Source organism: Adiantum capillus-veneris, chromosome 3 (genome assembly GCF_014529385.1).
Source record: "Adiantum capillus-veneris isolate H3 chromosome 3, ASM1452938v2, whole genome shotgun sequence".
NCBI lineage: Eukaryota > Viridiplantae > Streptophyta > Polypodiopsida > Polypodiales > Pteridaceae > Adiantum > Adiantum capillus-veneris.
The window spans coordinates 53,867,130-53,890,704 of NC_140933.1; the positions used below are offsets into that span (position 1 = coordinate 53,867,130).

Consider the following 23,575-nt stretch of genomic DNA (forward strand, 5'->3'; position numbering starts at 1 on the left):
AGGGGAAAAAACGTCAAGAAAAAGAAAGAAAATAGATTTGCCTGCCATATGGAACTATTTGACAAGCTTTATCCAACAGTCCCATGCTTATTTAAGGCCTTATGTATGTCAAAAAACTCGAATAAAACAATCTGCATGCCCTCATGAAGGTTAAGGGGTCAAATTGAACATAACAGACGTGACTTCACACGGCAAGAACACTTTCACACATAACCTTAATTCAATGCTCAATCCGCACATGATTCAATCATCACTCCTTCCTAACTCATTAAATGACAAATCCTTTTCTTTAGCAAATCTTGTCTTTCAAAACTTCAGCACTTGAGAGCTTAAAACGTCATCAGATACAATCTTTACTTTTTTCGAGTAGAGCGTTGCTATGAGATGTTAAGAAATTATAGGAAAGTACGAGCAGCTGGCCCCTTAGAGAGACCAAGCTGCGCCTCCATACGCAGATGCATGTCCATAGGAACCAAGGACTCAGATATTTGAGGATCTGTTGCAGACAGCAGAGGAGTCAGTTCACATCATCTAGAGAGCCAAAACTACAAATATGTAAAAGGTTGCTGTACCATTCAAGAAATCTTCAAAACCGAATTCATCCAGCTCTCCTGTCAAAGAATGTAGCCCCAACATCGAGGATGGTAACAGGCCCGGAGGGCGCTGAAACCTGAAGAGATGAGGAAGAATACAAAACTTCAGATAAAGACAAACTGGCAATGACTTCAATCCAACCAACCCTTTCCCCCCGATGACAATTATGTGAAAAGTCATAATGGCCTACATAAGAGGATGAAACGTGTGACCCACTACTCAATATCCCTCTTTATAGAAATAGGAAAGCAAATGTCAACTCTCTCCATTGGCCTACATATACGAAAGAGTATGCTTAATTCATGCCCCTCATACAAGTAAAGGAAGAAAAAAGGGTTGCCGTCATTAGCTTGCCATCTAGCACTAATTGACAAGCTTACCCAACAGTTCACAATTTCTCCCAAGAGTTCCATGCTTTACTAATAGGGCCCTATGTAGGCCAAAATAGAAAAAGCCTCGTTTTCCACCTCCATTAACCTACCCCCTACATAAGGAGCAACTATCTTAACCTTCAAATATCTCGAGTCCATAAATGCTGCTTGCATTGTACTAGCAAGTTCGGCCCTCATCAATTACTAGCTTGCCAAAACATCCCTATCAAAAGAGTTCCCTCCTCTCTTTACAGAGTCATAAACAACATGTGATTGATGAGGACCTACAATCACAGTGAAAACTGTTTTCTTGGCAGCAGGAGCTGTGCACCAAAACTTAATGCTGATAAATAAGAAAAACCCTTGTCCAAGTAAATCAACTACTCTAGGGATGAAAATCAGTCTACTATAAAGGTAGCTTGCCATGTTTAATCTCAATTCTCTGTGGCACCATAACATCCACTCTCATGACACACTTTGACATTAGCCTTACCCCACAGAGAAGTCAAACAATAGTACTTTGATATCTACATCTTTATGGCCCTAGTGACGTTTGAAGGTCTAAAAGGACAAGTATGGCTATTTATTGCCAGCTGCCCACCTGAAAATTGCTTGCATTTAAGTCATAATCAACAATGCAAAGAACAAAAGATTATCAGATCCACGTTCTCCATTAAAACACAAAAATACCTTGAGAGAATCTGCCTGTCAATATCCATCCGCAAGGGAACTGCTGACCCATAAGCCCTTTCGAGCAAAGACCGCTGTGTTTGTCTGTGATGCTTCTCAGACTACACAACACAACAGACGAATCAGATGGAAGAATCAAAAACTTGCCAAAGAACTAATAAATAAACCAGCACATCATGCATTTAACCTAAATAGCACTGCAATTCCAGAAATCTAGAGAGGCATAGGACCTTTACCCTACATTGCCATTATGTTGACATAAGCATTATTTCTCACCTTCCACTTTGTAGACTGTAATCCCTCAAATATATTAAGTTTGTTACAAATTCATAACCGTCAACAAATCCATAATGAAAATCCACAGCATATCCGTACATGCAATTTACAGCAGTCTCCACACATAGGCATGGCAATGTTCCATATAATTTATATTTATAAAAACATAGATGAAACAGGAAAAGCCCAGACTCACCTTTATAGGAAAGTGCAAGTTATAAACTCAAGGCAGTCATCAGCAAGAACCATATTGTCATTAGCGACGCGCATACACAATACATCAATGCAAACACTTGCACACTGAGTTTCCACCATGGCTCTAGACATGCAAGGCAAACACAGCCAAAGCAAAGCCTACCACTAAATATAGAAATAAACCGAATGAACTAATACATAGAAAGTGTGACATGCACACTAGCTCGGTGTGCCAGCGTAGAGAATTGATTTGCAGATTGAGGCTGCTTCCGTAAGAGAACTACGACTGCACCAATGAGAGCAGGTGGTTGTCCACGCACAAAGAGAGTTGTCATTGCACTGGTTGCTGCCCCATTCATCATACAATTCACCTTTTTGAGTTTGATAAGCAATGGTTGCAGGGTCTTGCTGCCCAAGGACCCAGCAACTATCTCATTTGTGATAGTCTCTTGTATTTTCATCACCGTCTTTGTGTGTTACAACTTCCCTTCTCTTAGGGAAGCCATACTGGATGACGGACATGATGCACTCATGGGTGGGCACAAAAACATGATTCCCACTTCAGAAAAAGTAGAAAGATTCTTTTATTGGCCTAAAATGCGAAAAGATGTATTTAGATGTCACACATTGTTCTATTTCTCAAAAAGTTAAAGCCCTTAGGTAAGCAGCAAGGTCTTTTAATGTAGTAATCCTGATCACTTCGGGCAAGGGATCGGACGGGAACAAAGAGATAACTGCAAACTACACACTTGGCAGCACTTTAACACTTCAAAACCACTTGAATAACATATAGAGAGAGCAAACGACGCAGCTCAACGAAGTTCCGGGCCAAAACGCACTGGCCCCAAAGACTCGCGCCCCTTTCGGTATTTCTTTATTATTGATTCGACAAGGTACAACTCCCGAGGGTCCGACTATTTCCGAGACTCTGCGTTCCAAATGCTCCCAAGGAGTGGCCCCTAGGGCAGTTATAAACTTACAAGGGATGCCCAAAACCAGAGCCCTTAAGGCATCAGATCCAAAAGCACTTAATCCTAAAAACATCTGCAACCAAAAATCTTGCGTGAAATCTGCCCCTGGCTGCCAGCATAAAAAGCAAAAGTCCCTACAACAGAGCCACGTCATCAGTCAAAGCCATTTGTGGGATTGTCTGTATGGCTTGCCACGTCAGCATGTCAGCGCAATTTACGGAGCTGCCATACAACCTGCCACGTGTCATGGCTCTACGCCATTGAACTATGTGTGTGTCTTTTTATTGATTCAGGCCCCTCAACACAACTTTATAAGTTAGTAGGGTTAGGATTATTAATTCCTAACCCCTTCGGCCACTCGACACCAGATAGACGTCCCAAAATTTTACAATTGGAAGTGATGATGGTGATGGTGTCCATCTGATGAATAGGAGGGCATTGTAGGTGGTGGTGGGACATAGGATGGAGGTGCAGACAGTAACAGTAGTGGTGCTTCGAGAGCCACATGCGGTCGTTCTCCTGAGGCCATATTCTTGAAAATGCCCCTAAGAAATTCACACATCTCGAGAGCTCTCTCCTGAAGAGGTAATCGGTTGATTTCAAGAAGGGTGAGGCACAAAAGAAGAGTACATCTGAGAGGGTTGTGGTGGCATAACAGGGTTAACAAGGGGATTTAAGGTACCCAATTAGCTTTGCAAACGTTCAAAGTCAATCCTATCATCCATTGATCTCTATTTTTGTTGTTCAATTAAATATACCAATTGTCGTACCACGTATTGGGCATGAGTGTCTCGTCAGGGTGCCTCTGAGTGGATGGCCTAGGTGGATTTCCTCCTTCGGCATGTGATCTCCCGGAGTCCGTCCATGTTGATAGGATTGTGCTCTCATTTGTGGAGGGCAAGAGAGCAAGCTGTGCTCTGATACCACCGTAATCACCGGACGGAAACATAGAGGTAGCTGCAAACTACACACTTGGCAACATTCCAACACTTCAAAACCACTTAGAGAGAGAGAGAGAGAGAGAGAGAGATATCAAATCATAGTCACATGGGGACCGGGACAGGTCTCAAGCACGTGATGTCACAAATGGGTGACATGGCATGGCAGCAGACCGCGGGATGACACGTGGCAGGCTGACGTGACCACAGTACGGATCTCCGCGTTTTCCGTTGCAAAACCCGCTAACAAGCTGACGTGGCATCCGTATGGATTTTCCGCAAGTTACGGAGCTGATGACGTGGCAAAGCGTATGTAATTCCTGGATTTACGCTGGCTGTTTTCTATGGCAGCTTTTGGCTCAATTGCTTTATTTTAAGAAGCTTTTAAAGTTGAATGCTTTTGGGCTCTGCTTTTGGGTATCCCTTGTACCAATAAATAAGTGGGCAGGGCCTCACTTCTCAGAGCATTTGGATGCAGAGTCCGAGAGTGAGCACCCACCACTCTCTTGTACTTTGAACACACATTAATACAAAAAGAAATACCGAAAGGGGCGCCAGTCTTTGGGGCCAATACCTCTTGGCACGGAACTACGCCGGGCCGTGTCGACCTAATTGTGAATTGTGAACTGTTTTGAAGTGAATCTCTGCTGTGTCGCGGTAGAATCTTGACTTGGGGTGTCCAAGCTTGTTACAGTGGTATCAGAGCACAGAAAGATTCTTCTTCTAAGGAGGATCCGATCCATTTTGCAACGCACATAGCTTTTGGGAAAGAATCCTCGTGTCCCGGCCCCGGACTTATTAGCCACTCCACCCTTCATACATCACACATCGGGCGCGCTCCCGTCTTCATCTCTTTGTATTACACGGCATAAAGCCATAAAGAATCCCAGATTACACATGGTTTCTTGTGAAGAATCTGACAAAGATGACACCTCTCAATGGGAAGGCAAAGAAAAGTCGAAAAGCAGGCACGGGAACTAAAGAAAAGAATGAAGATGTGGGCAAAAAAAATTCGAACAAGTTTGCTAGAAAGGAGTACAAACGTCAAGTGCAAATTGGCATATGTGTGAAGAGATTGATTAAGTGCTCTAGAGACCCGAGATTGGCGAAACACCTGAAGAATTACCCGATTGATAAGATTTACTCGAGATGGCGTGTGGCCATCGCTTCTCCTCTAAAGTAGGAAGGACAGCTGAAAAGACAAACGAGTGCAGAAAAGCGAAACCTGTACTCGCAGAAAGACATGGACAAGCACTCTTGAAAAGAAGCACTTCTACAGAGCCAACCAATATGACTTCCTTAAAGACGAGCAAGAAAACACAAGACTTTAAAGAAGGTGGATAGTGATTAAATTAGAATCCTTTTCTGGGTTCCGAGATGCTCGAACATGGTGGTCCACTCTTCTTCTGAGGAAGGAAGCTCCAGTTACATGGTTGAAATTCAAAAGGCTCTTTATTTTCTTCTTGGCTGACTCGGGAGTACGAACGAGATATACGAACCGCTTAGCATCATCTTCAGATGACTAAGGGAGATTCTTTGGACGCTTATTGCAAGAGATTTTGAAACTCTTTTCTACCAACCTCTTCATTTATGAAGGTCTCTTTTAAGGAACAGATTGAGCAGTTTTGTTGCGGACTCCCTACAGAGATCCGAGACTACTACCCGGAACAAAACTCGAATTCTATTCAAGAATTGATGGGTCTTGCGAAACAAGGTTTTGCGATACATTCATCAATGAAAGCTACTGTCGTCAGAGTCCGAACTATCCGAAGACGAGTCCTCTATAGAACTGTCAACAACTGGGCGAGATTTAGACTTCTTTGCCTTTTTCTTGCCCTTTTTGAAGCTTTGCTTTTTGCTTTGCTTTTTCCCTTTTCTGTCTTCTTCGCTCGAGTCAGAGGAGCTAGAAGAACTCTCAGAAGAAGAACTAGATACTCCTTCAAATCGGACACGCTTCTTCTGCTTTCTTGTCGATGCAAATATAGACTGACGACCCAAATACCCCGGGAAGTCAGTTCCTTTCTTCTGCTTTTTGTCGTGCTTTTCTGCTCTGTTCTGCGCGTCAAAAAGCTGAGAAATTCGTGCATCAACCACCTCTTCTAATTCTTGCTCTGTATACATCCTTGGAGTAGGAGGTTTCTTGAGTGCCGGTTTGAGGGGTGGTTCTATGGGTTGCCGCCACTGTGAGTGCACCTCGTCGAAGGAGGTTTGACTCATAAATTTTGCAAATTTCGGGCCCTTCGCAAAATTTAGCATCATCTTTGTTGCATCGTCGACGCTCCATCTATTCAAGCTCCGCCTGAGTAGGCCGAGGCGGGCCATACTCCTCCCGTGAATCTTCTTCGTGATCTCTTCCCGCATATCCGGATGCAGAGGAAGTCGATTGATCTCTGCTTGAATCCATAAGTGCCGCGTAAAAGGGATCGGATTTCCCGGTAGAAGAGAAATCGGCCGTGCTTTGATACCACTGTTGTAACAGACTTGGACACTCCAAGTCAAGAATCTACCGCGACAGCACAAATAGATACTTCAAAACCGTTCACAGTTCACTATCGATTCGACACTGGCCAAGCGGAGTTTCGTGCCTAGAGATATTGGCCCCAAAGACTGGCGCCCCTTTCGGTATTTCTTTTTGTATTAAAGAGTGCGGGCAGGCGCTCACACTCAGACTCTGCCTCCGGATGCTCTGAGTTGTGAGAGGCCTGCTCACATATTTAAAGGTACAAGGGATGCCAAAAGCAGAACCCCAAAAGCTAGAAATCAAAAGCTCAAAAGCTTTGTAAAACAAATGAAGCAGAAGGTTTTATCTCTCTCTCTCTCTCTCTCTCTCTCTCTCTCTCTCTCTCTCTCTCTCTCTCTCTCTCTCTCTCTCTCTCTCTCTCTCTCTCTCTCAGTAAAATAAAGCAAAAAGGCTTTCTCTCTCTCTCCCATTGTGTGGGAAAAAGCAATGCCAAAAAGCTAGGCCCAAAAACTGCCGTACAGAATTCCACAAACTGCGCCGCAAAACACGAGGATCCGTACAATTGCCACGTATCAGCCCGCCAGATCAGCAAATCAGGGTTAGGGTTTCCCAGCAAATCAGGGTTTTTGATTTTTTGCAGTTAGGGATAGGGTTTCAACAAATTAGGGTTTCTGATTTTCCATAGTTAGGGTTAGGGTTTTCTGCAGAGCGGACAGCCACGTCATCACTTTGTGACAACTGTAACAGACTTGGACACTCCAAGTCAAGATTCTACCGCGACACCACAAGAATTAACTTCAAAACAGTTCACAGTTCACAATTGATTCGACACTGGCCCCCGGCGGAGTTCCATGCCTAGAGATATTGGCCCCAAAGACTGGCGCCCCTCTTGGTATTTCTTTTTGTATTAATCTGCAACTCAAAGTACAAGTGAGTGGGAGGCTCTCACTCTTGGACTCTGCGTCTAGATGCTCTGAGAAGTGGGAGGCCTACCCACTTATTTATTCATTACAAGGGATGCCAAAAAGTAGAGCCCCTAAAAGCTGAAAACTCAAAAGCTTTTAAAAATAAAGCAAAAGTCTCTCTCTCTCTCTCTCTCTCTCTCTCTCTCTCTCTCTCTCTCTCTCTCTCTCTCTCTCTCCCCCCTTGCGTAGGATCCCAGCCCACGTAAAAGCAGCCAAAAATTTCGTACGCCATGTCAACAGTGCTTTTTCCGTGATTTGGGCCGCAAAACGCGGGCCTGTCCGTACAGTCCACTGCCACGTGTCACTGCAACCGGCAGCCAGGGCGAGTGTGTGTGTGCAGTGGGCAGCCATGTGTGTACAGCACCCACATCACCAGTTTGTGATCTTTGCAAGGAAGAGACGCTAATAGGCGTCGGAAAAACATTGTTGGTGGTAACACCCGCACGAGGAAAACACAAAAAGAAGTGTTGCACTGCACAAGGGATCTTCGGATCAAAACAATCTGCCTACACTGAGCAAAGGCCCTGAACAAGAACTTTCTATGATAAGATGACAAACTCGTTTGCCAATGTAATGTGCAATGGAAGTGAATGTTGGTGTATGGCTCCGGATGAGTGATCAGTGGGTGCTCAAGGTTCCTTTTTACTGACGGGAAGGGAGAGTCTTAATGAGAGAATGTGAAATGACCCAAACACGAGTGGAATGCAAACTGAGTGAGTGTGCAAGAGAGTGCTAGAGAGAGAGAGAAGAGACGGCACCAGATGGGGTCCCAAACCCCCCTCCAAGGGCCCCCCTCTCTATTGCTAGAGAGGTATTTGCTTTAGATTACACAAAGTCTGGTACAATGCTTCTAGATGCTGTGGTACTTGATGGCAACAATGTCGACAACGACGATGATGTCGACGACAAGGACAAGGTCAATGCTGAAATCTGAAAATGCTAGATGTCTTGCTGGGAATCTGCTACTATGGCGGTACTGCGGGACTCATCTGCAACCGCCGAGTCGTGCAAGGCAGAGAATGCAAAAAGCTGGCTGATCTCTGCTAAATCTGAAAACACCAGGCTGACTGGGATCGTGATGGGAAAACCGGCAAGGATCTGCAATGGTCATTGCGGGCTCTCGCGAGGCTAAGGCTAGAAACTGAAAACGTTGGTGGTTGTGGTCTGAAAACGCTAATTTGCTGAGCTGCTAAGAAAAACGCTGAGAACCTGTGGGTGCCTGCCTGCTCTGCTGCAGGTGCCTGCCTTGTTGTGTCCTGCTTCTTCTCTAGCGACTGGGCCTTGCTTACAAAAGGATGGATAGAGTACCTTCCTCTCAACCTTCCACGATTTAGTTAAATAAATAAGTCACTTGATAAATTAAGTGACCTATAAGAGGTGTTTCCCACGCTGTCACAAACTGTCACGTGACACATCCAATCGTATGTGTCCGTGGACAAGCTACAGCACGACAAGGGTTCAATCAGTCCAGTCAGTCTAGATTTAGAAGTGATCTGGCACTTTTGTGGGTCTATTCGTAGACCGTGCATGCCCAGTCACTTAGTGTAGATGCATATCCTCTAGTTGCACACAGCATGATCATCAAAATTCCCATCAGAATCCATTAGAATCAGTTAGGGGAATTTTCCAGTACATTTAGCCTATTTTCCCTATTTTTGACATTTTTCACTTATTATTTTTAAGTGAATTTCCAACAAAAGTAGATAGGGCAATTTTGCTAAGTTTGTATATAAGCAAACTAGAGCTAGCACTATTTGGCAGAAGAGACAGCAGGAGCACGGCTCAACAGGCACCTTCTCAGCAGGACCCCAAAGGCTTCTAGCGTTTTTGCTCCACAGCATCTTGGCTAGCGTTTTTGGACAAGACACCACAGATCAGCCAGCATTTTGCATTTGCAGAGCCTCGGCGACAAGACCACAGCAGATCAGCCTAGCGTTTTTGCATCTACAGAAATCCCGGCGACAGAAACTCCATTTTCAGCCCTAGCGTTTTTGCATCTGCTAGCAACCTCAACGTTTTGCAGATCTACCGCAACAGAATCAGCCCTAGGACCAGCGTTTTCAGTTTTCAGCAGTTAGACATCGCAGATCAAGTCCCGAACCTCGCAGATCTCACCTTCCCGCAACAATTCCTCGCAGCACGGTCAGTTTCCGCAAGGTTTACAGTTTCAGCCCAAAAAACGCAGATTTCAGCATCTGCGTTTTCAGCGCGTCGTTGTCGCATCGTCGTCACCGACATAGAGTCAGAATTCAGCAGATACAAGATTTGCAGATTTCAGCCCATAGCGTTTTTGAACAACAGTAGAAAGATTGCAGATTTCAGCCCTTAGGTCAACTTCGTCATCACCGTCGTCGTCTCGTCGACATAGCCTAGACTTGCATCAGTCTCATGCATACCATTTGTACCAGATTGTGCAATCATAAGTAGACCACTCTCGCCGACGAGAGTGGGGCCTTCGGAGGAGGGTTTTACAACGTCTCTAGTGTCGTATCTCTCTTCTCTCTCTATCTCTCAGTCTCATACACTTACACGCACAGTGTCCATTCACTTTGTTTGTGATCATAGCACTTTCCATTAAGAACGGAAGGCTCTCCCTTCCATAAGAACTAAAAGGAACCCTTGAGCACAGTTCGGAGCACTCATCTTGAGCAAAGCGCAAACAATCATTCCGCTTCACCCTACATTCCTCAACAGGCACCTTCTCAACAGGACCCCAAAGGCTTCTAGCGTTTTTGCTCCACAGCATCTTGGCTAGCGTTTTTGGACAACACCACAGATCAGCAAGCGTTTTGCATTTGCAGAGCCATGGCGACAGGACCACCGCAGATCAGCGTAGCATTTTTGCATCTGCAGAAATCCCGGCGACAGAAACTCCATTTTCAGCCCTAGCGTTTTTGCATCTGCCAGCAACCTCAGCGTTTTGCAGATCTACCGCAACAGAATCAGCCCTAGGACCAGCGTTTTCAGTTTTCAGCAGTTAGACATCGCAGATCAAGTCCCGAACCTCGCAGATCTCACCTTCCCACAGCAGTTCCTCGTCGCACGGTCAGTTTCCGCAAGGTTTACAGTTTCAGCCCAAAAAACGCAGATTTCAACATCTGCGTTTTCAGCGCGTCGTCGTCGCATCGTCACCGACATAGAGTCAGAATTCAGCAGATACAAGATTTGCAGATTTCAGCCCATAGCGTTTTTGAACAGCAGTAGAAAGATTGCAGATTTCAGCCCTTAGGTCGAATTCGTCATCACTGTCGTCATCGTCGACATAGCCTAGACTTGCATCAATCTCATGCATACCATTTGTACCAGATTGTCAATCATAAGTAGACCACTCTCGCCGACGAGAGTGGGGCCTTCGGAGGAGGGTTTTACAACGTCTTTGGTGTCGTATCTCTCTTCTCTCTCTATCTCTCAGTCTCATACACTTGCACGCACAGTGTCCATTCACTTTGTTTGTGATCATAGCACTTTCCATTAAGAACGGAAGGCTCTCCTTTCCATAAGAACTAAAAGGAACCCTTGAGCACAGTTCAGAGCACTCATCTTGAGCAAAGCGCAAACAATCATTCCGTTGCACCTAACATTGGTATCAGAGCTTTGGCAGTGTTCTGTATTACTTAAGGAAAGAATCACAAGAATTTTTTTTGCTTGTTGAGGTCGCACGAACCCAAGTTCGCTTGGGGGTGTCGATTCCTAATCGTGTTTTGTTGAAGAGTGACAAGAATCCCAAGAAAGAAGGGCTTGTCTAGCATCCCCTTGTGTCTCTTTTCACTCATTGAGAGCGGACCATGCACTTAGCGGCCGGCCAATCGACGTGAGGTGGGAAAAAGCAACCTTGGTGTGAGCGCAAGGCCGCCAAGGGGTGCACCCGCAAAAAAGAGTAAAACTCAGGTGAAGAGAAGATCCTTCTCAAACGCGATTTGCAAGCGAAAGAAAACCTCAAGAACTCAAGAACCTCAAGAACCAAGACCCCCAAGAACCCAAGTTCCTCGTGAACTTAAGAACCCTAGAACCCACAAGAACCCACGATTGCAGAATGGTCATCACTCGAAGCGGAATGGATACTTCGCTTGGAGGTGATGAGCATGAGAGAGGCGAAGAAGAATTTTCCCCACCAGGAGGTTTTTCAGACCCTCCCCCTTTTCCATCTATGACAAAGATTGCACTAACTCCTATGGAGGGAGTTGGACCAAGAAAGAGAAGCAGAAAGAAAAGCCTACGAAGAAGACATGGCAGCCATAGAACGCCGGTACCAAGAAAAAATGGCAGCCATAGCGCGTGAGAACGAGCAAGCACGCTTGGAAGCCAAAGCAAGACAAGCAAAATATGACCGCGAGACCCAAGCACGAATGCAAGAGATGTTGCCACTCTTTTCTCAAATGCAGGCACAGATTCAACAGGATTAGGAAAAGGACTCTCTCAGTCTCTCCTTCTCCACAGCACGACACACAGGATTTGCATGATTATGAGAAGCATGATGATTTTGCATGACAATGATTTGCATGATGATTTGAATGACAATGATGAGCATGATAATTTGGATGCCAATGATTTGCATAATGATTTGGATGACAATGACAAGCATGATGTTTCGCATGATCAAGATGTGATTTCTCACAAGCATGATGAGCTGCATGAAGATGATGTGATTGTTCACAAGGATGATGCTTTTTCTAGCAAAGCTAACCTCGTTGTAGATTCGATCAATCACGAAGAACCGATCTTGGCTTTTGAGTCGAGGTCCACAGATCCCCCACAAGAAGATTCGATAGATCCCGAAGAAGCGATCTTGGCTCTCGAGCCTTGGTCCAAACAACCATCACAGGAAGTATTGTGTGTTCGCATGATTGATACGCACGCATTGTTCGAGTGTTTCATTCGTGATCGTTTCCTATATTTTAGTCAGCATCGTTATGTGATCCCTTTTCCTAGGCATGACATATTGTATGTTCAGCACGTTTCTCTCATGGATGAGCACGAATGTAAGGTGCAGCGGAATGATTGTTTGCGCTTTGCTCAAGATGAGTGCTCCGAACTGTGCTCAAGGGTTCCTTTTAGTTCTTATAAAAGGGAGAGCCTTCCGTTCTTAATGGAAAGTGCTATGATCACAAACAAAGTGAATGGACACTGTGCGTGCAAGTGTATGAGACTGAGAGATAGAGAGAGAAGAGAGATACGACACCAGAGACATTGTAAAACCCTCCTCCGAAGGCCCCACTCGTCGGCGAGAGTGGTCTACTTATGATTGCACAATCTGGTACAAATGGTATGCATGAGACTGATGCAAGTCTAGGCTATGTCGACGATGACGACGGTGATGACGAAGTCGACTAAAGGGCTGAAATCCGCAATCTTTCTACTGCTGTTCAAAAACGCTATGGGCTGAAATCTGCAAATCTTGTATCTGCTGAATTCTGACTCTGTCGGTGACGATGCGACGACGACGCGCTGAAAACGCAGATGCTGAAATCTGCGTTTTCCGGGCTGAAACTGTAAACCTTGCGGAAACTGACCGTGCAGCGAGGAACTGCTGCGGAAAGGTGAGATCTGCGAGGTTCCGGACTTGATCTGTGATGTCTAATTGCTGAAAACTGAAAACGCTGGTCCTAGGGCTGATTCTGTCGCGGTAGATCTGCAAAACGCTGAGGTTGCTGGCAGATGCAAAAACGCTAGGGCTGAAAATGGAGTTTCTGTCGCCGGGATTTCTCCAGATGCAAAAACGCTAGGCTGATCTGCTGTGGTCTTGTCGCCGTGGCTCGGCAAATGCAAAACGCTGGCTGATCTATGGTGTCTTGTCCAAAAACGCTAACCAAGATGCTGTGGAGCAAAAACGCTAGAAGCCTTTGGGGTCCTGCTGAGAAGGTGCATGTTGAGGAATGTAAGGTGCAGCGGAATGATTGTTTGCGCTTTGCTCAAGATGAGTGCTCCGAACTGTGCTCAAGGGCTCCTTTTAGTTCTTATGGAAGGGAGAGCCTTTCGTTCTTAATGGAAAGTGCTATGATCACAAACAAAGTGAATGGACACTGTGCGTGCAAGTGTATGAGACTAAGAGATAGAGAGAGAAGAGAGATACGACACCAGAGACGTAAAACCCTCCTCCGAAGGCCCCACTCTCGTCGGCGAGAGTGGTCTACTTATGATTGCACAATCTGGTACAAATGGTATGCATGAGACAAATGCAAGTCTAGGCTATGTCGACGATGACGACGGTGATGACGAAGTCGACCTAAGGGCTGAAATCCGCAATCTTTCTACTGCTGTTCAAAAACGCTATGGACTGAAATCTGCAAATTTTGTATCTGCTGAATTCTGACTCTATGTCGGTGACGACGATGCGACGACGACGCGCTGAAAACGCAGATGCTGAAATCTGTGTTTTCCGGGCTGAAACTGTAAACCTTGCGGAAACTGACCGTGCGGCGAGGAACTGCTGCGGGAAGGTGAGATCTGCGAGGTTCGGGACTTGATTTGCGATGTCTAACTACTGAAAGCTGAAAACGCTGGTCCTAGGGCTGATTCTGTCGCGGTAGATCTGCAAAACGCTGAGGTTGTTGGCAAATGCAAAAACACTAGGGCTGAAAATGGAGTTTCTGTCGTCGCCGGGATTTCTGCAGATGCAAAAACGCTAGGCTGATCTACTTGTCGCCGTGGCTCTGCAAATGCAAAACGCTAGGCTGATCTGCTATGGTCTTGTCGCCGTGGCTCTGCAAATGCAAAACGCTGGCTGATCTCTGGTGTCTTGTCCAAAAACGCTAGCCAAGATGCTGTGGAGCAAAAACGCTAGAAGCCTTTGGGAGTCGTGCTCCTGCTGCCTCTTCTGCCAAATAGTGCTAGCTCTAGTTTGCTTATATACAAACTTAGCAAAATTGCCCTACCTACTTTTGTTGGAAAGTCACTTAAAAATAATAAGTGAAAAATGTCAAAAATAGGGAAAATAGGCTAAATGCACTGGAAAATTCCCCTAACTGATTCTAATGGATTTTGATGGGAATTCTGATGATCATGCTGTGTGCAACCAGAGGATATGCATCTACACTAAGTGACTGGGCATGCACGGTCTACGAATAGACCCACAAAAGTGCCAGATCACTTCTAAATCTAAACTGACTGGACTGACTGAACCCTTGTCATGATGTAGCTTGTCCACAAACACATAGGGTTGGATGTGTCACGTGACACAAACTGGGTCAATACGGTGGATAATGTTCATGCTGGGTACTGGGTATTGGTACTAATGATTGTGATGTGTGCAATCAAAGGATATGCAACTACTCTAAGTGCCTGGACATGCACAGCTTGTGCACAGGCTCACAAGGTTGCCAGAACACTTCCTAGGCTTCTTAAACCCTAGAGGTAGGAACAACTTGTCCACGCACACATAGGGTTAGATGTGCACGTTATAGCCAAAGGAAGACATCTTAACATGAGATTAATGCTTTATGATTGGGCATACCCTATACGGGAGGCTTCTAGAGGTTTAATATCCTAAGGACTAACTACGTCAGATTACGCGCAGGCACAAATATCTAGATTGATTTCTAGGAAGATTATTCTTCTCAAGGTGGAGAAGACGGAATTGACTTAACACATTCTCAGATAAGGAAACTTCCGATCTGTTGAAAAGACATGAATGGCAGGTTGCCTATGTGACTTGTAACATTGATAATCGGTGAAAAATATCCTCGAGGAACTAGAGAAGGACATGAATTTCTCCTAATGGGGTTGAGCACCCTATGTCAAGACATCCCTTCCTCATGCATTCTCAGGCAGACGCAGAGCACTCCTTCGATGGTGCAGACCTAGGAGAGGAGAGATGTATCACCCTATAGAGGGAAGCCATCCTGTAGCTAGCCTTGAAGGATGCAAACCTCTCTCTCCAAACCTAAGTCTGTGTCAGGAGGAGGAGCATCTTCAGGTTGGATGCCCATGTTGAGACCGTGTTAATGGTCACGTGTGCAAGAGCAATTGGCAATGTCGATAGCGATTGCAGTTGTGTGTACCTCGGGTCTATCCATATGGCATGACAAATCTATGTTGGACTGCCCTTGGTCACTAGTATGAGGAGCTTGTTATCAGCATGGAGTTTCCCAAATCTCTCTCTCTCTCTCTCTCTCTCTCTCTCTCTCTCTCTCTCTCTCTCTCTCTCTCTCTCTCTCTCTCTCAGATGTCCTCTCTTCTACCTTAGTGATCTCTCTTCACCACATGTACCTTGTTCGTGTATGTGGCATTGTTGGGTTAAAGGCCTAAATAACCCCTTTTTGTACATTTTTATACTTTGTCCAGGTTCAATATAGGTTCATATTGAACCTGGACACATTTTTTAAAGGTCACTTATAATAAAAGTGGGAAAACCCAAAACTCACAAGTGAGTTTTGAGTTTTTCCCAAAAACGTGAGCCCTCTCTCTCTCCCTCTTCGTTCTGCTAGCGCTTCCCTTCTGCAGCACAATGCCTCCGCTTCAAGCCTCAAGGCCTACACATCTTCGCGTGCTCTATCACTTGCACACACCGTCGCGCGCTCATCAATTGGTATCAGAGCCAGATTAGGGTTTCAGAAGCTTTGCGCAGGTTAATGGACAGCAGGCAAAAGGCTTCTCTCGCGTCAAATTTCCGCTTTCATCGCGAAGCCCCTTGCTTCCGGTGTCACCTAGGGTGATTAGGGTTCCCAAAACAGCTTAAACCAGGCTGAAATTAGGTCAAAACAGGTAAAAACCAGAAAATTACAAGTCAAAACAGCAAAACACAGGTGTTCTAAATCGATTCCCGTGAATACCCATTGTTTTTCCCACTCCGTCCATTTGATGCAAATTGATGCGCCAAAACAGTAAATTTGCAGAAAATTCAGAATTGGACTGTTTTTATGTACACAAATTGAGGTTTATGTACGCCTTTTGTGGGTTTATGCAAGTACGCATTGGGGATACTTGTTAATTGCTGAAATTTTCAGCACATTGTATGCAACGTACGGTACATTGTGATCACTGGAAATTTTCAGATTTTGTGTAGACACTTTCTGCTGCATTTTTATCCGTGCAAATGGCCTCTACTTCCTCGTCGTCTGATGCCAAGAGCTTGATGGAAATCAAGCGATTTGACGGTACAGGTTTTGACCTATGGCAGGACAGGATGCAGGGGATTTTGTTCCTCAAGGATTGTGAGGACTCCCTTTTGGCTGTAAAGCCTGAGGATATGCCGGATGAGGATTGGGCCAAGCTCAACAAGAGGGCAAAGGCCTACATCAAACCGATGACATTCTCGTGGATATAAAGAGCTTGGACAGTGCACATGCAATTTGGCATAAGTTGAAGGCCACTTATGAGAATGCCACCCCTGTGAATCAGGTGCATTTGATGCGCAAACTGGTGAACATGATGCTTGACGAAGCCAAGTCGGCTTCTGAGCACTTAAGTGCTTTCACCAGTGTTATGAGTCAGCTACAAGATACTGGGCTTCAACCTTTTGATGACAAGTTGAAAGCCATATTTTTGTTGATGACTTTGCCAGACGCTTGGGAAACGCTTGTGGTTTCTTTGAGTAATAGCCCCAACCTCACATATGATGGAGTGCGAGGCTCCGTCTTAAATGAGGAAATTAGACGCTAGTCTAGTGGTGGGGAAGGTGGCAGTTCTGCTTACAATGCGAGAGGCAGAAGTCAGAAGCAAAATACAAGTACCAAGACTCAAAACAGGAGCAAAAGCAAGTCTAGGAATAAGGATGTGACTTGTTATCAGTGTGGCAGAAAAGGCCATAAGAAGCCAGATTGCAGGTATTTCAAGAAAGAGCAGGAAAGAAAGAAGGAATCACAGGAGAAGAAGAAGACAGAGGATAAGAAAGGGGAAAAATCAGCAGGTACCTCCTCCAAGGATTCGGAGACTGTCAATGTATCCTCTAGTGTGGTTATCACAGAGTTATCCGACAGTGAGGAGATCTTGGTTGCAGCTTCATGCCCCTCAGATTTTGTTGTAGCAAATGCAGAAGACATGCTTATCTCACGTAGAGATGTCATTGATGCATTGCTAAGTGCAAATGATGGCCTTACATAGTCTTGGATAGTAGATTCGGGTGCCTCATTTCATGTGACTCCATCTGTGGAGTGTTTTGCTTCTTATCATACAGGCAAGTATGGCAAGGTTTACCTTGGGGATAACCATGCTTGTGGCATTGAAGGAATGGGCACTGTGCGCTTGACATTAAACAATGGCCAAGAGTTTATGCTTGAAGATGTAAGGTATGTACCAGGCATCAAGAAGAGTCTATTGTCTGTTGGCCAGATGGATACACAGGGTTATACAACCATTTTTGCTGGGGGTTCATGGAAGTTGCTTAAGGGATCAATGCTCATTGTCAAGGGATGCAAGAGTGGTACATTGTACTATTTACATGGCAAAGCTTTACCTCGCAAGTTTCTTGCAGTGGCCGAAGTTGCTTCTGATTTGGAGTTGTGGAACAAAAGACTTGGCCATATGAGCCAGAAGGGACTTGATGTGCTCTCCTCTTTGAAGAGGGTTGGGCACCAAGTTAGATTTTTGTAATGACTGTTTGTATGGTAAACAAAAGAAGTCTTCTTATTATTCTGGTGTCTCGCGCAAAGCTAATGCTCTTGATTTAATTCACTCCGATGTATGTTCGATGCCTGTTAAGTCTTTTGGTGGTGCATTATACTTTGTTACATTCATTGATGATTGCACTAGGAAAGGCTAGGCATATTTGTTAAAGAATAAGAGTGAGACATTTAATGCATTTAAGAGGTTTCATGCTTTTGTGACCACGCAAAAGGGTCGTAAGCTTAAATGTCTGAGATCTGACAACGTCTGCTGAATTCCAGCGTTATTGCGAAGAATATGGGATTAAAAGGAAGTTGACAGCCCCTTATAATCCATCTTCTAATGGTGTGGCTGAGAGGTATAACCGTACTTTATGTGAGAGAGTGCGTTGCATGTTGTCCACGACTAATCTCCCTCATGGGTTTTGGGGAGAGGCTTTGAAAACTGCAGTTCATGTATGCAATCGCTCTCCTAACAGTACGCTGAAAAATGACATTCCAGAGGAGGTTTGGTCTGGCAAACCTGCCTCTTATGATCATTTGAGAGTGTTTGGCTACGAGGCTTTTGTCCATGTTCGTAATGACTTGAGGACAAAGCTAGATGCCAAGTCCATTCAAGGACTCTTCCTAGGTTATGGGAAAGAGGGTGAAATAGGCTACAGGATATGGTTGCCTCAGTTTAAGAGGGTAGTACGCAGCCGAGATGTAGTGTTCAATGAGGCTAAATTGCTGAAAAATGCTACATCTTTTGAAATTGACAAGAAATCGGTCAAATTTCAGCCTCTCTTGCCACCTATTGATGTTGAAAAAGAGCCCCAGGATGCATTACCGCAAGCTGAAATTGATAATCAGCCGGTTAACCTTGAGCCAGAAGAGGTAGGACATGATTTAGATGCTCCAAATGAAGATGGACAGCCACCTGTCATGGCTGAAAATGATTTTCAGCAGCATGAGCATGCTGAAAATGAGTTGCCTCCTGATGTAGAACCTGTGCCTGAGAATGTAGATCATTGGGTACGCAGGTCTACTCGTGTCAGAAGGTTGATACAGCGCTTTGACCCCTCTTTGCATCATGTTATGTTGACAGATGAGGGAGAGCCTCTTACGTATAAAGAGGCAAAGACATGTGAGTCAAGCAGTAAGTGGGAGCTTGCAATGCAAGAGAAATGAAATCCTTGTATACAAATGATACTTGGGATCTTGTGCCATTGCCTAAAGGGAGAAAGGCTCTTCCTAACAAATGTGTATACAAGATTAAGATTGTGGATGAAAAACCCAAGTACAAGGCAAGATTGGTTGCAAAAGGATATGCACAGAAAGAAGGAATTGATTTTCAAGAAATCTTTTCTCCCGTTGTAAAGCTTACAACTTTACATGTCCTTTTTGCTCTCGTTGCGGTGCTTGATTTGGAATTGAATCAAATGGATGTAAAGACAGCGTTTTTGCACGGTGACATTGAAAAGGACATATACATGAAACAACCTAAAGGTTTTGTAGTTCCTACACGTGAGGAACTTGTATGCAAACTGAAAAGGGCTTTGTATGGTTTGAGACAATCATCACGGCAGTGGTATAAGAAGTTTGACACTTTTATGCTATCTCAAGGCTTTAAACGCAGCCATGCAGATCATTGTTTGTATACGAAAAGGGATGAAGATGGCAGTCCCATCATACTTGTTCTCTATGTTGATGACATGCTGCTTGCCGGGAAACATAAGACTAGTCTTGATGCTCTAAAACGTAAGCTAAATTCAACATTTGCTATGAAGGATTTGGGTGATGCAAAGCATATTTTGGACATGCGTATTAAAAGAGATAGAAAGCTGAAATTGTTGTTTTTATCTCAAGAAAGGTACATTGCAAAAGTACTTGATAGGTTTAATATGGCTGATGCTAAGCCTCTTGGAGTACCTTTACCTCCATACACGAAGCTTAGCAAAGCAGATTGCCCAAAGGATGAGGTAACATTGAAAGCAATGAAGGGAATCCCTTATGCATCAGCTTGTGGTTCTCTTATGTATGCTATGGTTGCTACTCATCCCGACATTGCTTATGCAGTGGGAGTTGTTAGTCGATACATGTCGAATCCTGGCAAAGCGCATAGGGAAGCTGTCAAATGCATTCTGAGATATTTGAAAGGTACACAATCAAAGTGTATCTGTTATGGCAAAAGTGACTTCAAGTTGCAGGGATATTGTGATGCAGACATGGCAGGTGACTTGGATACCAGGAAGTCCACTAGTGGCTATGTGTTTGCTATTGCTGGTGGTGCTGTCTCTCGGTGTTCACGACTGCAGAAAATTGTGGCATTGAGTACTACTGAGGCTGAATATATTTCAGCCACAGAGGCTTCAAAAGAGGCCATTTGGTTGGGCAGACTTGCAAACGAACTTGGCATGCCTGCTCATACACCCGTGTTGGGTTGTGATAGCCAGAGTGCTGTCTATTTAGCCAAAAATGCCATGTTTCATGCACGTACCAAACACATAGATGTGCGGTACCACTTCATACGACAGGTATTGGAGGATGGTCTAGTCAGCTTGACTAAGATCCATACACAGGATAACCCTGCAGATGTTCTCACCAAGAGTCTCTCTCTCTCTCTCTCTCTCTCTCTCTCTCTCTCTCTCTCTCTCTCTCTCAAATGTCCTCTCTTCTACCTTAGTGATCTCTCTTCACCACATGTACCTTGTTCGTGTATGTGGCATTGCAAGAGTTCTAGATCGGAGTTGAGGTATCCATCGGATCACGAGTCAGTTCTTGTCTTCATTGCATCTTCCATTGCCACCTTTACATTGTTCCGACTTAGAAGCCTAGCCATTAGAATTGCCTAGGTAGTTTTGGTGCATATGCATCCCCTTATTAATAATCTATTATTGATAAGTGACATTTTCGAAGAGAAGTCGTGGGGTAACCATCTTCTGCACTATACAAGTGACCCCTTGGTCACCCCTTGAGCATTCAATACAATACCATCTCATGGGCAGTCAGCGACTCAAAGTAGCATCAACCCCTAGCGTTTTCAAGCACCATCAGCAGATCCATTAGTGTTTTCCAGCAGAATCATCAGCATTTGAATTTCAGCCATCCTCACCAATGTTTTCAACCCTTTACCGTGATGAGCCTGGCAGCAACCTATCAGCCCTAGCGTTAGCAGTTTCCAGCCTCATTGCCGCCAGATCAGCCAGTGTTTTTAGAGTTCAGCCCATCAACATCATCTTCATCAGCACCCTCGACATCGGCATTAGTAGATCAGCCCATAACCTCTCGTAGTTGCAAATCCACGTAGAGTTCCCTAGCGATTTCAGTTTTCAGCCCTCAGCCTCTCAAATCCAAGCATCCAGTGCATGATCCCATGAGCATCTCAACATCCAGTGCCCATGTGGTCTGGTCTAGACTCTTGCCAATATTATTCCACTTGTAGAGGGCACCCAATTTCTGATGGACATATTCTATTATTCACCAATCTATCAAGCTCGTGGGGGTCATGGGGGAGCATATGTGGGTCATGCAATCCATATGTATTGGGGGTTGTGTGTGTGTTGGAAAGGGGGGGGGAGGGGGGGGGGGTGTCTTAGCAAGTGGAGGCTACTTGAATTTGCCCAGCGTTTAGCTGTTATCCACTAAACAGACAATTCTCTACATTCTGCCTAAAAAAGATTGCTCTATTCTGTGTCATTCAGGCAGCACAATTGCATCAATCAAAGCTTACTGAACCACACAAATCTAAACGAAAGAGTAGCTCATCTCGTGGAGAAAACAAAGAACAAACCTCTGACATCATGATGTGTGGTGTGTGTACTTGGATGTGTGTGGGAAGCTAGAAACGAATGAAAAACTCACGCACGTTGGATTGAACGATCTCGACTGGGTGGGCGGGGACCGCTTCCTGCTTGAAGGAGGTAAGGCCGTGACGAAGCGTTTCATGCGGGTGGGTCGGATTAAACGGCAGGGACGTGCCCGTCTCTTCGTTCATCGCCATTGCCATTCCCTCTCTGTGTGTGTTGGCAAGCGTGGCTCCTTTAGCACGCAATTGGAACATTGGAATTCTTAGGGAAGGAGGGGGCACGCATTTAAATACTTAACTAGGATAGATGCAAATGATGTTAAACGTGAGTAAAACCAAGTGCAATAGACAAGAGCTTAGAGAATGTCTCGAGATGTCTTAAGCTTACAGGAAGTATTATTTCTATGACATCCACTGGAAACAGCCCACAGCTTCTATGCCACTGCCATGTTGGGCTATCGTGCAATCAACACGTTCCAAGTGATGACATTCCCAACAGGAAGGCCATCAAGAACTCCTCGTGCTTTCCTGTTGAGGGTATCAGGTCAAATTAAGAATAGCAATAGAAAGGCCAGGCATAACTCACATATTGGTCAAAGGATCACCAAGAATGACATATTTCCCCAACAATCCTTGACTTGCAGTATATCACTATGATCTACTAAAAATAGCCCACATCTTCCATGCCATTGCCATGTTGGGCATATGCTGCAATCAACATGTTCCAAGTGATGATATTCTTGACAGGAAGGCCATCAAGAACTCCTAATGCTTTCTTGAGGGTACCACATCAGAAGAAAAACAATAGAAGATAGGCCACGCATAAAAAGGCGTAACTCTGAGCAAAAAAAAATGACCCCTATGTGAGAGTGACGAGTGCTAATGTTGAGATGGCAAAAATAATCTTTGGGCTACTGATACGATAAAAATAGTGAAGGTGTCGTTTGAAAAAACAAGACACATGGACAAATAAGGCTCTAGAGTTTTGAAAGTGAGTCTTTCTCTAATGAAATAATTATGCATTTAGGCAATAATTCAAACAAGAGAAAATATTTCGTATTGGAAATGTCTTATAGCAAAGCATGATTGCGAATGTGATGCCTAGAGTAGTGATTGTGTCTTTTTACATGTGTGCATATTGATTTGCTTATTAAGGGCTAAGTTGGAATGAAATTATAAGGGATTCGTATTATCAATCAAGAGATTACCAATGCAAACCAAGACACTCGATTTCTAGAGAAAATAAATCAAAAAGTGATAACAATTTCATAATGAGATTTAGATGCTGTGGTTGTTGAAGCATCATGTTGTTTTAGAATGGCTATTGTAATGGAATTAGCCTATTAACTTGAGAGTAGCGAAAATTAAAGAGAGTACTTTTGTGAAATTCCTTTATGAGCATAGCGGGTGAGCATAATTGATGGTAGCAACATAAACATAGCATTTAGTTAACTTGGCATGAACAAAACTTTTGCAAGAGAGAGAATTTAGAGAACATAACAACAATTGAGAACTCGATTTATGTGAGCCGGTCCCCCCTCCAATAGGCATTTGTATTATGGTTTCTCCCATCAAGAGAGACTTGTTACAATACAATCTTTGTGTTCCTTGTGACCTAGGTGATGCAATGAAGATGGAAAGCTTCATGCATCACAAGCATAACATAAACTTTGTGGAAAGCATTAACTATCCCAAGCCTCAGTACCAAGACCTCAAACACCTTTGAAGGTGGAGAGAGTTAGCAAGGAATGAGGGTAGGGAAGAGGAAGAAGAAACATTTCATAGGAGA

At 44.5% G+C, this 23,575-nt stretch overlaps 1 protein-coding gene across 1 annotated transcript; it reads right to left on the reverse strand.

Moving 5' to 3' along the window:
* Positions 1-239: 239 nt before the first annotated feature.
* On the reverse strand, positions 240-22,048 carry LOC147460935 (cyclin-B1-2-like). The gene is made up of 4 exons (XM_086508619.1): positions 21,847-22,048; positions 1,656-1,756; positions 573-670; positions 240-496 (listed from the first exon to the last, which is right to left on the reverse strand). The coding sequence occupies exons 1-4, from the start codon at positions 22,039-22,041 to the stop codon at positions 396-398; spliced, it is 495 nt and encodes a 164-aa protein (XP_086364745.1). The 5' UTR covers positions 22,042-22,048; the 3' UTR covers positions 240-395.
* Between the last annotated feature and the right edge of the window lie 1,527 nt (positions 22,049-23,575).

Coding starts and splice junctions, on each gene's coding strand:
- LOC147460935 (XM_086508619.1), bottom strand. CDS start 22,041: ATGTTCCAATTGCGTGCTAAAGGAGCCACGCTTGCCAACACACACAGA. Junction 1,757..21,846: donor TCGAGATCGTTCAATCCAAC/GTGCGTGAGTTT, acceptor TGTGTTGTGTAG/TCTGAGAAGCATCACAGACA. Junction 497..572: donor TTTTGAAGATTTCTTGAATG/GTACAGCAACCT, acceptor TGTCTGCAACAG/ATCCTCAAATATCTGAGTCC.